This window comes from Danio rerio, chromosome 22, assembly GCF_052040795.2.
Source record: "Danio rerio strain M-AB ecotype USA chromosome 22, GRCz13ab, whole genome shotgun sequence".
In the NCBI taxonomy this organism is placed as follows: Eukaryota; Metazoa; Chordata; class Actinopteri; order Cypriniformes; family Danionidae; genus Danio; species Danio rerio.
In genome coordinates this window covers 6555212-6571015 of record NC_141042.1, presented here as the reverse complement: position 1 = coordinate 6571015, position 15804 = coordinate 6555212, and the positions used below count along the sequence as shown (strand labels likewise).

The following is a 15804-nucleotide window of genomic DNA, read 5'->3' as shown; positions in this document are numbered from 1 at the left end:
CACATTGATGTCCTTTTGACCACCAAAATAACGACACAACATGTATATAGGAAAATTTGTTTTAATCTGAATTTTTTTTGTTTGCCTACAATGCATGCAAACTACCCTGATGTCAAAACGACATCAAATTGACGTCTAGAATGCATCAGAAATCCATTAGTCTAATGATTAGACTGCCATGTAATCCAACATTTCTCAACCACGTTCCTGGAGGATCACCAGTTCTGTCCATTTTCCATGTCTCCATAACCAAACATACCTGATTCTGATTATCAGCTCATTGGCAGAGACTGAAAGAGCATGACAAACAAAAGACATGTCCAAAAACTGCAGTGTTGGTGGTTCTCCAGGAATGTGGTTGAGAAACACTGGTGTAATCGATTGTTGACATTTTTTTGATGAGAATGAGAATTTATTATTATTTTTTTGGGTGGGGGGGTTGGTGGTTTAGCTTTTTAATTGCATATTATTGCATATTATTTTTAATTGCATATTATTAATTGCAATAATTAATTGCATATAGTTTTCCAGTTTAAAACTGAACAGTCGTGAGAATCTTGTTTGGTTCTTTTCACACTTAACGTATCTGATGACTGGTCAAGTAAACAGTTTGATAATGTCCGTTCTCATGGTGCTATCAGCCAGTCACTAAAACCGCATGTTTATAAAGCATTCACTTTTGTCCAGCGAACAGGCCAAACCACATTTCTAAACAGTTCTCAGTAGATAAGGCTAGTAGATCTGGAAACTGAGGGTTTTACTTTGACTTACAAACCGAGCTGCTGCAGTGTCACACACATTTGTTTATCATCAAGGTTATGTTAATTACTGATTTATTACAATTATAAAAAAAGTCAAATATACTAGTTAAACACAAATCTTAAAAGATGTATATTTTATTTTTTATGTAATAATGTGTAGCTTATTCTGAGTGTTGATATTTGTACAGATTTATCTTTTTTAGTCTTTGAAATTAAATGTGTTAAGCAAGAATATCATACAGTCCAGGCTTGTAGCCTTGTGTGGGGGGGTTAGGGGGTTCGGGTGCCCCTTCCCCTCCCCACTGACAAAGTCCAGAATTTGACCCCTATATGAACTCATATATCCCATTATTGACTGCTATCATAAATTGTGAACATTATAGATAGAAGAAGGCTTTAAGACTAATTTAATTGTTCATTATAATTTTTAATTAAGTGGCCAAATTCTGACTGAAGAAAGTTTGAGCTGGACATTTTGTTTTTTCTTTTGTCTATAGGATACAGTTTTTATCTTTAAACCAGTTTTACCAGATTCCTATTTTTTTATGATGGAAGATAATAAATTTGTATTTAAAAATTAAATATTTTAATATTTCTTGATTAATTATTTTAATGCTTATCTCATAACTATATTTTTAAAACTGGATTCACTTACAGTTTAAATACAAGTTTGTAAATAAATACTTTGTAGTAAAATAGCATGGTGAGCACTTTGATTAAATTTTAGTCTATCCGGCAAGCTGATCCAGCATATATTAGTTCTTAAAATGTCACTAAAATGCACAATTAAATAGAAAATAAGGCGAATAACACCAAAAAAAAGGTCTACTTTTCAGAATAAAGAAACAACACCTTTAAATAGGCTGGCTACGGGCCTGCAGGATTTGCTTCCTTAATTAAAATGGTCGTGCCAAACTGAGTCTGGTTTCTCTCATGGTTTTTTTTCTTCACTCTCCTATGGGTGAAGTTTTTTTTCCCCTCTCCGCTGTCGCCACTGGCTTGCATGGTTCAGGATCTGAAAAGCTACTCATCGATGAATTTGCTCTTCAGTGTTTGAACTCTCAATAATGATTTAAACCACACTAAACTGAGCTGAACTGAACTTAAACGCTAAAAACTGAACTATCCTGATTCAGTTACTGACCATTTATGTGAAGCTGCTTTGACACAATCTACATTGTAAAAGCGCTATACAAATAAAGCTGAATTGAATTGAATTATAGGCCTGAATATATAACTGCATAAGATGAGCACTGATGCCACTGAGTAATTTTAAAAGTTATTAGACCTGCTATATTTTATTTATATTTATGTGATTATATGATAGTAATGATCTGACAAAGCAAATTCGCCATATATGCTAACATTTTATTTTAAGGTGTGAAATTGCACTTGTATGTCCTAGTAGTCAACAATAAGTTATGAACAACAGACGCAACTATAACACTAAAGCTAAACCACATTCTAACCATAGCATACATTGATTTATTCATTCATTTTCGTTCAGCTCAGTCCCTGATTTATCAGTAGTCACCACAGCAAAATGAACCACCAACAATTCTGGCATATACGCAGCAGACGCACTGGGAAACTATAGCATATGTATTAATTAATTAACATTAATTGGTAAATTAAGAAGCAAACAGTCACATTGTGGGAAAACTTAAACATTATAATAATCCTTGTATATCATAATTAAAATAACAGCTGCCATGGTGGTTCAATTTCAAAAGGAACACATTTGTAAATTGTGTGCACTAATATGTGACGGTAAATTACCAATATAAACATTTATCAATGCATTTTAGGCACAAATATGTATCTTCCAGCAAAGTACCGCCCAGTGATGGTTTTGTAACTTTATTTCTGAGAATGACAGGTGGCGGAAACACCTAAGGTGCTTCATTCCTCTTAGCTGGGGAAAAGGAAGGCTTTTTTCATTGGATCAATATCTGCTATCTCTCAGTCTCGGCAGCAGTGAAGAGGAGAAATGAAGAAAAGCTGCTTTGTGCTGACGATATGCAGCTTTTTTGCGGCAGGTATGTATTTTGTTTATTGTATTTTCAGCTTGGTGGATGGCTGTAACACTTCTTTGCCAGTCTAATCACTTTATTCAATTGTAGGTTTAGTTGTTATTTAATCATGTTTAATTATAAAATATGTTTCTGATGCAGTAATTTGGTGCAATTAACATTTAATCTGATTTTTGAGCATTTTCCAGAAAACGACTTGCTCAAATACTGTTATAAATGTCTGCAGCTCTTGAACCCTGTGGTCTATGTTCATAAGTGTGCTTTTGTTTGAAACTAGACATTGGCTAATTTGGTACCCAAGGGTCAAAACAACTCAAAGTAGTAAAGAAACTACTAACATGTGGTAAAATATAGGTAAAAGTGTATTGCGATTAGTTTTAATAAAGTTCATTAGATAAAATGTGACCAGGTTAATGGCATGGAAACACCAGAAAGAAAACGCTGAATGTCTGACTATGTTTTTATTTTAATTTCTGATGAAAATGAAAACGATTATAGTCTATACACTGTAAAAATGCTCGTTTCAACCTAAATGAGGGTAAACATGTATTTAGATATTAAACATTGTTGGGTTTGTCAATTGTAACCCAATTTTGATTTGAGAAACCACTTGTGTGTGCTAACTAAGACCAGATATAAGATCTTGACCTTGTTTTAATATTGCGATGCGTTTGTAAGTATCCATGTCCTTAAATTATAATAATTCGTAAGACTTCAGTTGGTCAGTTTATTTATTATAATAATATATATATATATATATATATATATATATATATATATATATATATATATATATATATATATATATATATATATATATATCAGTAACTACGGTTTAAAAAAATCAATGATGGCTTGATGCTGGTAACAATATCATACGTTTTTAATTTTTGGGAGAACTATAGCTGGCCTTTTTAACCAATTCAACAAATCAAATTTTTATTACATTTAAATGACCGTTGTGTTTGTTATTTATATATCATCTTTTATAAAAATGCTCCACATAAAATCCCGATCCATGAAATCCCTTGATTGAAGAAGGAAGTGTGAGACCACCATAGCCTGTACTGTTTCTTTTTAGATAGAACATTTTGCAACATAGGCCTATTACATTAAGTAAGTTAATTTAAGGAGTTTGATCAAGGTTAATGTGACCTTTATGCTATTAATCTGCCCTCTGGTGTTTTAAAAGCCTCTGCACTGTTGAAGAGAACTCAAACCATTTGAGGAAACCGATTGCTACAAACCATTTAAGTTCAAAAACTAATCCTAATGAGTACTGCGAACTTAATCCATTTGACTAAACGAAGCAATTTGAGCACAGTAAAACCCAATAAATGAAGAGAACTCAAACCAACTGAGTACTGTAAAACCTAATAAGACAACTTAAACCGCTTGAGGAAGCCAATTGCTACAAACCATTTGAGTTAAACAACTAATCTATGAGTACTGTGGACTTACTCAATTTAAGTTGAAGTAATGAGGTATTTAATGAACTTATCACCTTCAATACTGAATTTAAAACTCTTTTCAAATGAGTAGAATTAACATTCGTTCAATTTTGAGTTGACTACACTCATTTTACTTGATAAAGTCTACTGTTGGGTTTTACAGTGTATTACTTGTCCTTTGTCTCCCTGCAAGACTTTCTTTAAACTGATTTGTGTGACTGTTTATTTATGTTTTCAGGTATATTTAGTATTAATGAGAAGTCAGTGATGGTAGGAGAATCCATCGAGCTGGACATTAGTAATGAACGGATAAATAAAAAGGACACATTGATTTGGTATTTTAAGGATACTCGCATTGCTCTGGTCAATGAAGATATCGATTCGAGCTGTTTATATGATGGCGAAGGCCGGAGATTTAGTGACAGACTGGAGGCGGATTATGAGACTGGAAGTTTGACCATCAAAAACATCACAACAGAACATGCCGGACGCTATGAAGCAGAGATCATCAGACGGGAGAGTTCAGGAACCAGCGCAACCCTCAGGCCTAATAAAGGACCAATGTGCAGCTCAAAGAGTATCATCAAAAATAACAGCAACAACACTGATATCGTCCAAATATTTAATGTCGCAGTCACTGGTGAGTTGTGTAATTTATTCTACAGTATTTTTACAAATGTCATTTTATAAATTGTCTATGTTATCTGGAGTAACAATCAGATTCGTTCAATATTTATATATTTATATTTATATATATATATATATATATATATATATATATATATATATATATATATATATATATATATATATATATAATTATAAATAATATAATTTATATTATATTTATATATATAATATATCTTTATATTAAAGATCACAGGTTAGACAGGTCTATATAATAGATTTAATTTATGCTGTTAAAAAATGTCTGTTGTGTCATGTTTTCACCCGCTCTTTAAATGGTGCGCAGTTTCATTTTCGGTTTCGGTAAACCCCGCCTCCGAAAAGGCGCATTCTGGTCTGATTGGCTGTCTGCTCCCCAGTCTGCTGTAATTGGTCTACCGCTTAGAGCGTGTCGCAACTTGGAAATTCCGTGTTTCATCTGGGTGCCTGACATCTGACTTAAGTGGCGGTAATAATCACCCATTCATTTGACTTTAATCCACACGCAAGCAGATCCTGGAGACAGAAAGTCGAGCTCAATGGCGTTTCGCTGCATTCTCAAGTTCGTGACTGGGTGTGACATCATCACGTGACCTTTTACCCGAATTGAAAGAACGACAACTTAACAGTGGGTTAGCTGTTGCTTGTCCTGTTCCAAACCTTAACTAACAAATCAATCCGTGCATTGTTTCAAAAAGAAATTGTCCCAAAATCATATGTTATTACTTACTGGAGCAATTTTACAAATATTTCAAACTGGATAAAAGTTTGGCTTTTGCCACACAAATACCTTATAGTGAACAAAATCAGAGAGGTGTCCTTTAAATTAGTTCACAGATTCTACCCAGTGAGGATATTAACACAATGTCATTTCTGTCATTTACAAACTGAAATACATTTATTTTAGTACTGTACCTACACAAAAATATTTTGGGGTAACTTTTTTTACAAATTTTTGATTAAGTTTATATATATATATATATATATATATATATATATATATATATATATATATATATATATATATATATATATAATTATAATTTTTCATTGTTTTGGAAGAGTGTGGACTTCATAAATATATTACTTGCTAAATATCACACTCGTAAATGCAAATTGTCCATTAATAAACCATGTTTTAAGATATTCATAAAAGAATTAAAACATTTTGAAACACTCTCTGGCTCAGGAAACACTAAGGCTAGGAAAACAGTATCTTGTCATGCCTTATTTAAAATTCCCCTGTAACATCAGTACTTCATTTTAAATTACTTACACTCTTAATATTTTGTTTTTGTTGGAAGCTTTACTGTGTATGTGTTTCTTGTTTAACTTATTGTATTTTATCATCATTTTATAATTATTGTGCCAGTTATTTATTTTTTCAGATTTTTTTTCTCCTTACTGCTTGATCCCCCTGTATTCCTTTATGTTCCTCTAATAATCGGTGACCATTTACTGTTCAATGAAAAGAAAAAAGAACAACAGCTTATTATTATAACTTTTTAAAGGACGCATCAACCCTTGTCGATTAGATTTTTTTTTCTCTTTACACTGTAAAACCCAACAGTCAACTTTATCAAATGAAATGAGTGTAGTCAACTCGAAATTTACTGAAAGTTAAATCAACTCATTTGAAAAGAGTTATGAACTCTAATTAAATAGCTCATGACTTCAACTTTAATGGAGTAAGTTCACAGTATTCATATAGATTAGTTTAACTCAAATGGTTTGTAGCAATCGATTTCCTCAAACGGTTTGAGTTGTCTTAACTTAGGTTTTACAGTACTCAGTTGGGTTGAGTTCTCTTCATTTATCAGGGTTTACTCTGCTCAAATTGCTCCATTTACTCAAATGGATTAAGTTCACAGTACTCATTAGAATTAGAGTTTGAACTTAAATGGTTTGTTGCAATCGGTTTCCTCAAATAGTTTGAGTTACCTTGACATTTTGGATTTTACAGTGTATGTAATAGCTTTATTCATGTAAACCCATTAATGTTTTTAGTTTATTTTTTTGTTAATGTTACTATTTTTTTCTCTCTGTATATGTTACATTTACAATTAAGAGATAAAATTGTCATATGTCCCTGTTATTGTACTAGTTTGACAATAAAAAAGAAAGACAACTTAGAGATAACGTGGTGTAGTTTCATATTTAAACTTAATGTATTCTCTTTGTTTAATCGTCATTTCCATATAGAAATATGACAAAATATGCAAATTTCATATGACATACAAGTTCATGTTTAGATTTCTCAAAAATATTTCTAAATTTAGCAACCGTGGCATATCATACATTTATCAATCGTTTATTCATTTTCTTTTCGGACTAGTCCCTTTATTAATTAGTGGTCACCACAGCGGAAAGAACCACCAACTAATCCAGCATATGATACCCGTACGGCTATGAACAAACACTGGGAAACACCCATACACTCTTGCATTCAGACTCCTACACTACGGCCAATTTAGTTAATCCAATTCCCCTATATAATGCATGTCTTTGGACTGTGGGGAAACCTGAGCACCCAGAGGAAACCCATGCCAACATGCAAACTCCGAACAGAAATGACAACTGACCCAGCCGTTCGTAAGGTGATCGAGCTACCCACTAAGGAAATTGTGCCACCGTGACGCCCTCCATAGGCTATATTTTTCAATATATTAGCTATAATTTTATATGTTCATGTCTTAATTCAGATTTTCGTATGGGATAATACCAAAGTTCCCTGTCTGTAGTTATTTTGATTGCCCAAATCGAGTCTAGCATCTTAAAGTGATATACTAATACTATATATATTCAACTGAACAAAGCATGAAGATTTCATTGGCTGCTATTTCCCCGAAGTTAGAACAATCGAGCAGAAATGTCTCAAATCTCATGTGTATCGTCTTTTTTTCAATGTTCATATATTTATTTATTTATTTCTGGTATAGATGAATCCCATGAAGACTCTCACAACATGCAGAAGAAGACAATAAGTAAGTCTTTGTCTCTTCTATTAGTTTTTTAGAATTTATTTGTATTGATTGATTGATTGATTGATTGATTGATTGATTGATTGATTGATTGTACATAAAACCCTAAAGAAATTATTAAAATGTTTTTTTTAATGAGAAGAAATATCATGAAGTGGTGTAAGGCAATTCAACATCCTTTTTAAAGGTTTTTTAAGAGGTTTTTTTTTAGTAGAGATTACAAATATTTTCCCTTGATTAACAATGACAGATCACAATTATTGTTCACAACAGAAACAGTAAACCTCTAATGATGTCTCTCTGTCATTACAGCTCCGGTTTCAGGTGTTGTAGAAGGAAAATCCAGCATTCTTTCACTGTTTTTCTTGTGGTTTCTACAGATTTTGGTGTGACTTTAAATCACCACATGATGTCAAACATTAAAAAAGGTCACCAACAGAGGATATAGTTAAAGAAAAACATCAATATTGTGTAAATTAATTTATATTTGTGAATGAATGTTTTTCAAAACTTGAGAGGTGAGATGTGTTTCTGTAGCATCTTATCTCCTTTTAGAGTTCTGATTAAATGGATAAAATGCCATTGATATCGCAAATGAAAAAACTCTGCCAATCAAAACTTTTCATGCACTGTCAAGTTGATTTGTCACACTTTAAGGAAATTTAAGGTTATTTAAACCCAAGTTGGGTAAAATATGGACTAACCCAAACATTGGGTTAAATTTAATCCTATTCATTTAATTCAAAATATTTACCCAGCAGTTGGTTTAGTCTGTTTTACACCCATAATTGGGTTGAAATAACCTAGCATCTTTTAAAATGCACCCACAATGCATTATGTGATTGTGGTGCATTCCTTCCTAATCTACCTCAAGCACCCAGTCTTAGCTTTGTCCTTTTCCTTATTTTGTTGTAACGAATGTTTCCATTTTTACTAAATTTTACATTTACATTTTAAAACACATTATATACATTTTAAAACATTTATATACTTTATATACTTTAAAACATTTTATATGACTGTAGATGAATTGTTGGTGTATTTATAATAATATGAGAATAATAGTCAAAATGACACTTTCAGCACACCTAACATAGGCCAACATCTATTGACCATTGTTTAGCAGGAGATTGATGTTGGCTACTGTATGAGAATCATTTCATGAACACATGCCAATGGGATTTAAAGAGATGTGAAAATGACAATTGAATTAATTAAAAATCATTAAAACAGCCATATATGTGTTTATGAATTACATTTTAAGCAATCAGAAATAACAATACTGAAAGCATTAAATCTTCCAACACATTCAAAAACAATTTCATTTATCTTTTTATTTCGCTTTCATTTTTGTAGGTACATTCCTGGTTAGGACACTAGATGGCGATATAGCATTATGATACAGCATATAAAACAGTAGTCTCAATTCCTGGATGGCCACAGCCCTGCAGTCTATCTCCAACCACCTCCAACTCACACCTGCTTAATAGTCTCTAATAGTCTTTACATCTCGATCAGGGTAAGGATTGTAGCAAAACTGTGCAGAGCTGCGGCCTTCCAGGAATCCAGTTTGAGACCTATGATATAAAACATACTAAAAGGTGTATGTTTTATATCAGGGGTGTCCAAACTCGGTCCTGGAAACACACCTAAACCAGCTAATCAAGCTCTGTCTAGGTATACGAGAAACTTCCTGGGAGGTGTGTTAAAGGAAGTTGGAGCTGCTATGCTGGACACTGGCCTTCCAGGACAGAGTTTGAACACCTCTGTTTTATATGTAATAGAATTTATACGTTTTCATGTCATGGTTTCAGTTTCTGAGGGTGTTACATCTAATTTAATTTGATTGCAGGACATACAGTGTGAATAAACACCAAGTTATCTTCACTTTTCCATTTAGTTTGTGATTCAAAACCCCATGGTGATGGAGGGAATTACTTTTACAGAGCGTTGCAGGGATGTTTAACTATGACAAAGTATATATTTTGATCCCCCGTGTACTTATGTAACTTCTCTTCCATCTTTAAAAAAATCAAATGTTGATTTAAAAAAAAATAAAAATTTATAGTAAATGTAACAACAGGCTTATTCACAAAGAATTTAAACACATCATAATAGGAGTTGTTGAACCCTTAGTACAGGACAGAGCTTTTACCTTGTATCTTAAATATCCTGTAGCACCATAGTTAAGGAAACTCATTACAGAATTTTGTTCAATATATATTATGTGAATGAGTTTATTAAAAAAATATTTAACTTTGATGTTGACAAGTGAAGCTTCTATTCAAATCTTCCAGAAACACCCGATCCCTTTTTTTTTCTTGTAAATTTACTTCTAAATTTGTGTCTCTCCAAGTAAAAAAAAGTGTCTCTCCAAGTACCACCATACAGAGCAGTATCTCAGAAATACAGGCTATATGTCATTATATATTTATATATAAACCATTTTTGATCATTTTTGAAATATATGTAGCATGTACACGACATATTTGATTCCTCCGCGTACCCTTGGAAGGAAGCCTGTACCGTACACGTATCACAGTTTTAGAACCACTGCATTAGATGATTTCATAGAAAGGTGTTTTCTTTCTGAGGTAGGGAAAGTGCTTCAAATACTTTAGAAACCAAAATAAAATAATTGAAGCTCTTTTTTTTTTTTTTTAATGGTAAACATGCCCTGCAATGTTAATTGTTCTCTTTTATGGTGTAAAATTTTTGCAACGATTAAAAAAAGGGAAACGCATTATATCCAAATATATTCTGATAAAAAGTAAATTTATTAACAAATTTAAACTATGGGTATATGATATTGTCAAAAGAGAGGGTCACTATATGCCACAAACGTTTACTAAAATATTGCACTGTCATGTAGGGCCAGGTGCCATTTTTAACATTTCATTTGCTTAGAAAAATTAATTTAAAAAATAATGATAATTTGCTTGGGTGCCGCCATGTTCGCCTGACGTTTTATAGCCACGTCGCAGGAACACAAAAGGCGGGCGGTTCTGAGTTTCCGGTCTGTCTCCTTCACTGGCCATTTTGCATGTTTCCTCAAACACGCTGGACCAGTAGTAAAGAGCGGATACAAACGAGGACACACCCAAAACTAACGTTTTTGTGTTCGCGTTGAAGAGACACCAACCAGTAAACACACAGAAACCCATATGCTAACAAGTCAGAGGAAACCTCGAGGAACTGCCAGAGATTATGTTAACCAATTTTGATGTTAGTCTCTCAAAATTAGCATCCTGAGTCTAAAGCCATCAAGACCTTCAAGGTGAGATCACTTTATTTTTCCTCGGTACGATTTTAGGCCTTCGGTTATACTTATATTTTTTCCCAGATAGCAAAATACACTCGGGCCAGTTCCGGCTAGATTGTCGCCTGCCGAAGACTTACCCCTCGGCCCAACTTCGGCTGCCGGACTCGGGCCGGATGCCTGTGGACTCACTGCCCGATTCCGGCCCGAATCAAGCGGGCCAGATGCGGCGGCCGTAAGCGAGCCGACGCTGCGCATCCGCGCCGGAATCGGCGCGAGGGTAATGTGCGCTGCGGCCCGGAGCTGGCGCGACTCCGTATTTATACACCTTATAAAACCTTTTGGTATTACATTGGTACTTAATATATGGTATTACAACCATTTGAATTTATACAACAGCAAACACAGGCTATAATGTAAACACAAAGTGTAAGCACTGTGTTTAACCTTTGAATAAAGTGCAAACTGCATACACATTCTGTAACGAAAATAATCAGACAAATGACAAAATAAATAAATGTTAAACGTTTATTAATTGCAAGAAAAAAAATAGTACTAAAATTTTATAAATAATTTTGTAGTGCACAAGAATATCAATATAAAAACAACAATAAAACAACACATTAAAGACACACAGAAAGATTTAAACAAAAAATCTAAAAATTACACACAAACACAGATGTTTTTAAAACAACCCTGTTTTCCCAATAGACTTAAATTAAAAATTTGTACAAACAGCTAAATTTTATATAAACCTAAATATAGAAACCAATTTAAGATATAGCAAGAAACATCTTAAAAATACCAATGACAATCCGTAAAATATCCAAGTCAAACTTGTAAAAAGTACTGCAGAATTCTGAAGAAACATCTTGAAACATTTTTTAATAAAACAATTATAATAAATAATAATAATAATAAACAAACAAACAAACAAACAAACAAATATATATATATATATATATATATATATATATATATATATATATATATATATATATATATATATAAATAATTGCAGAAGTATAAAGTCAAACTTATTTTTAAATAAACTTGAACAAAATCAATTGCACAAACAGCAAGACATGAGTGAGATGATTATACATTTCATATATATACACGTCTTGTGCAAGTTTATATTTATAATTTTATTTGTATTACGTTTATTAAAAATGTATCAAGATGTTTCTTCAGAATTTGGCGCACACACATACATACATACATACCATACATATATACACACACACACACACACATATATATATATATATAAATGCAAATGAAAGAAACAAATTGTTCAAGTATCAGGGAACATCCTAATACACTTAAAATGTTGTTTAAAAAATAAAACAAAATAGTGATATAGACATTAGACACATTAGCTTTCTCTTCTTTCTTCCTCCATCCCTGTCAGGGGCAAGTTGTAGCTACCTTGTAATGCATTTTTCCACTTCTTTATCAGTGGCGTGGTATGGACATTTGTCCTCACTCCATCTGTGATTAAAAGATAAACAGATAATTAGTAGTGAACAAGTACTAATGTAAAAAAAAAAGAAAAAATTAGGAAAAAAGTAGGCTACCTACGAAGCAAAAAAAACAATAAAAAAAAAACAAATAAACTTAAAACACTTTGAAATTAGCAAGAGCTTGAACTTACCAGTTTCTTCATTTGTTCGGGCTGCTCCTTTAGTTGATTTTCAAGCTTTTCCAAATCAAATTGGCCAAAGGAAGGTCAAATGTGTTTACATCTGGAATTTCATCACGTCTGTTTTGGTTTTGTGAGAATCAGGCCCAGCTGCTGCTTTATGACGTTGCATGATTTTAAAACTTCAGTCAGTCGTGCTAAAAAAAGAAAAATAACAGATTAGTATAAATCAACCTGTAGCTTATTCTCATACAACTTCTGTAAATACAACAGTGGATTAGACACTGCTGATATTCTCTAGTTGATCTTTACTTTCTAGCTGCATTAAACCTTAACAAATTTAGTGATATCTTCAATTCTTACAAAGACATCACGAGATGCAATAAGTTATGTCTTGATCTCAAACTGCACTAGAACAAAGACTGTAAATGTTCATAGGTGTACTGCAGGAGTGTCCAAACTTTTTGGGCCGAGGGCCAGATGGGCCCCCTAAATTATTAGCCACCGTTTATTTTTTCCCCAATTTCTGTTTAACGGAGAGTTAAACATTTTTTTCCACACATTTCTAAACATATTACTTTTAGTAACTCATTTCTAATAACTGATTTATTTTATCTTTGCCATGATGACAGTAAATAATATTTGACTAGATATTTTTAAGACACTTCTATACAGCTTAAAGTGACATTTAAAGGCTTAACTAGGTTAATCAAGTTAACTAGTCAAGGTAATTAGGCAAGTTATTTTATAACAATGGTTTGTTCTGAAGACTTAAGGGGCTAATAATTTTGACCTTAAAATGGTTCATAAAAAAATTTAAACCGCTTTTTATTCTAGCCGAAATAAATCATAAGTCTTTTTCCAACATCATTTGGGAAATATTTAAAAAAGAAGAAATAAATCAACGAGGGGCTAATAATTCAGACTTCAACTGTGTGTAGACAGACAGACAGACAGACAGACAGACAGACAGACAGACAGACAGACAGACAGACAGACAGACAGACAGACAGACAGACAGACAGACAGACAGACAGACAGACAGACAGACAGACAGACAGATAGATAGATAGATAGATAGATAGATAGATAGATAGATAGATCATAACAAGAACTGCTGCTTAATTGAATGCATGTAATAGCGACACCCGGTGGTTATTTATTGAATTACGTTCATTTTTGTATAGCGGGCCAGATTCTATTGATATTTATAAAAAGCCTCGCCGCGGGCCGTAGTTTGGACACGCCTGGTGTACTGGAATGTACAGTATCTGTGCATCTTCATGGTGGTCTTAAGATTTCTGCCATAGTCATTGATGGTGATGGTACTTGTGGTGCTGCATTGATTTCTGAAATCTTCATACCTGCCTTTTATCCAGCCTCTTTGTTTCAAGTAATTTTTCTTCATCACGGTATAGATGCGTCTATACTGTCCCTTGATCAAATACATTTACAAAACAAAACATCACTTTAGTATAGTGCCAGGGCAAAACTCACAGGTTGTAATAGATCAATGACAATGTTGACAGTATGTGTTTAAAATAATTGCAAACAAACCTGTTCTGTCTTGAGATGTATGACAGGCAATCATCGTCCTCATCTGTCTACCAGTCAGAAATCACAGTTGCATGTGGATGTTTTAGTCGAGCTTCCTCATATGCATCTATAATAAAACATCACATTGTTGTTAACCTCCCGTAAAGAAAAGTTCAAATCCTGAAATACTATCAAAGTTAATTAATGCATATAATACCTATAGTGTAAATAATCAGTACACAGAAGGTTGCACAAGATTTATTCGGAGATTCATGCAGAGTGACAGCCTTATGAATCTGAGACATAGATTTGTAAGATGGCCAAGCACATGCATTATTCTGTACCCATGAAGATTAACCAACCATTGTGAAAAATGGTTGATGATGATAGCCAATAACAATAAACCATTTCAGCTGTTTGTGAAGCAATTAGTAATGTAATGTCTGAAAAGCTCAATCTATGTTGAAAATGTATCAGCAGTTTACAGCTTATAATGAACTTTTAGCACACAACTATAACATGCCTATTCACGTTCAAAAGAGTGTGCCATTGACTTCTTTGGTCGTGATGTACTGCAAAATGATCTCACTAACCTTTGTTAAACAAGACCAATAAGACTTAACCAACAAATATTGTTACCCATTCATTTAAATCAGAATTTATCACTGTCAATAACATAAAAAACAAACAAAAAAAAAACATCAAAATCTGCTTTAAGACGTTCAGTTTTACATTAACTGACCATTACAGCTTGAACAAAAGATATAATTGATTCACATAGGCTAACACATATGAATTAAAGTGCATAGTAATATATTTCTCTTGGATAATTTAAAGAGAATAGTAAACAGTAGAGTTTCGATCACTTTTCGTGACTAACTGCATAAACAAGATAAACAATAATATTTTATTAATCCAAAACGATTAGTTTTTATTTACACAATCACAGAATTAATACTGTTGGATAAGCATACGCCTGTACAATGATTTTTTCAACTTCCACGGTACTTTATAATGTTAAATCAGGATAAAAACACGTTTTGCCAAGTTAGTTAATGGATTCGTCTACAGAAACTTTCTTTAACGCAAAGTTAGCATACACACAAATTCGTTTCATGTTTCTTTAAAATAATTAAAATAGTTTTCAGTTACTACACACGTTACAATCTAACATTGTGTTAAAGGAAAATGAACTTTCAGGCGTGTTTGTAACTGTTAGCGTTAGCATACATTGGCTCCACTCGTGTTTCTTAAAGCAAGTTACATTTCGTATCAAACTGTTTTAAATTACTAAACGCTGTTACAACCAAACACCGTGGAAATGTTTTAAGCTCTAAATTCGCTAATTATACAGTACACAAGCAGTAAAAAGCTTACCTTTCTGACCGGCATCCACGTGAAGTCTTTAAAAAAACCAAACTTTTTCTTCTTGTGATCTTCGTGCCATGGTGGTTGACAACCAGCTTTTTGGA

At 32.9% G+C, this 15804-nt stretch overlaps 1 protein-coding gene and 2 long non-coding RNA genes across 4 annotated transcripts; 2 read left to right on the top strand and 1 right to left on the bottom strand.

The window, feature by feature from the left end:
* The first annotated feature begins 2665 nt into the window (after positions 1 to 2665).
* Positions 2666 to 9124, top strand: LOC147831472 (uncharacterized). The gene is made up of 4 exons (XM_087303885.1): positions 2666 to 2800; positions 4484 to 4885; positions 7851 to 7895; positions 8205 to 9124. Exons 1-4 carry the CDS (start codon positions 2752 to 2754, stop codon positions 8282 to 8284), a joined length of 576 nt encoding a protein of 191 aa, XP_087160011.1. The 5' UTR covers positions 2666 to 2751; the 3' UTR covers positions 8285 to 9124.
* Positions 9125 to 10927: 1803 nt separating this feature from the next.
* LOC147831471 (uncharacterized) lies at positions 10928 to 15002 on the top strand. Its single transcript, XR_015521653.1, has 3 exons — positions 10928 to 11169; positions 11236 to 11997; positions 12334 to 15002. It is a non-coding gene; the product is annotated as an uncharacterized LOC147831471 (long non-coding RNA).
* On the bottom strand, positions 11666 to 15765 carry LOC137488897 (uncharacterized). 2 transcript variants are annotated; one of them, XR_015521599.1, is made up of 6 exons: positions 15710 to 15765; positions 14354 to 14459; positions 14161 to 14231; positions 12809 to 12993; positions 12442 to 12645; positions 11666 to 12022 (listed from the first exon to the last, which is right to left on the bottom strand). It is a non-coding gene; the product is annotated as an uncharacterized LOC137488897 (long non-coding RNA). The 2 variants fall into 2 exon arrangements; XR_015521600.1 differs by lacking the exons at positions 11666 to 12022; positions 15710 to 15765 and adding an exon at positions 14550 to 14564 and having other exon boundaries at positions 12509 to 12645.
* Between the last annotated feature and the right edge of the window lie 39 nt (positions 15766 to 15804).

Bases quoted from the DNA above. Each gene is read 5' to 3' on its own strand.
- LOC147831472 (XM_087303885.1), top strand. From the start codon at position 2,752: ATGAAGAAAAGCTGCTTTGTGCTGACGATATGCAGCTTTTTTGCGGCA. The intron at 2,801-4,483 runs GTATGTATTTTG...TTATGTTTTCAG, and splicing joins ATGCAGCTTTTTTGCGGCAG to GTATATTTAGTATTAATGAG. The intron at 4,886-7,850 runs GTGAGTTGTGTA...TTTCTGGTATAG, and splicing joins ATTTAATGTCGCAGTCACTG to ATGAATCCCATGAAGACTCT.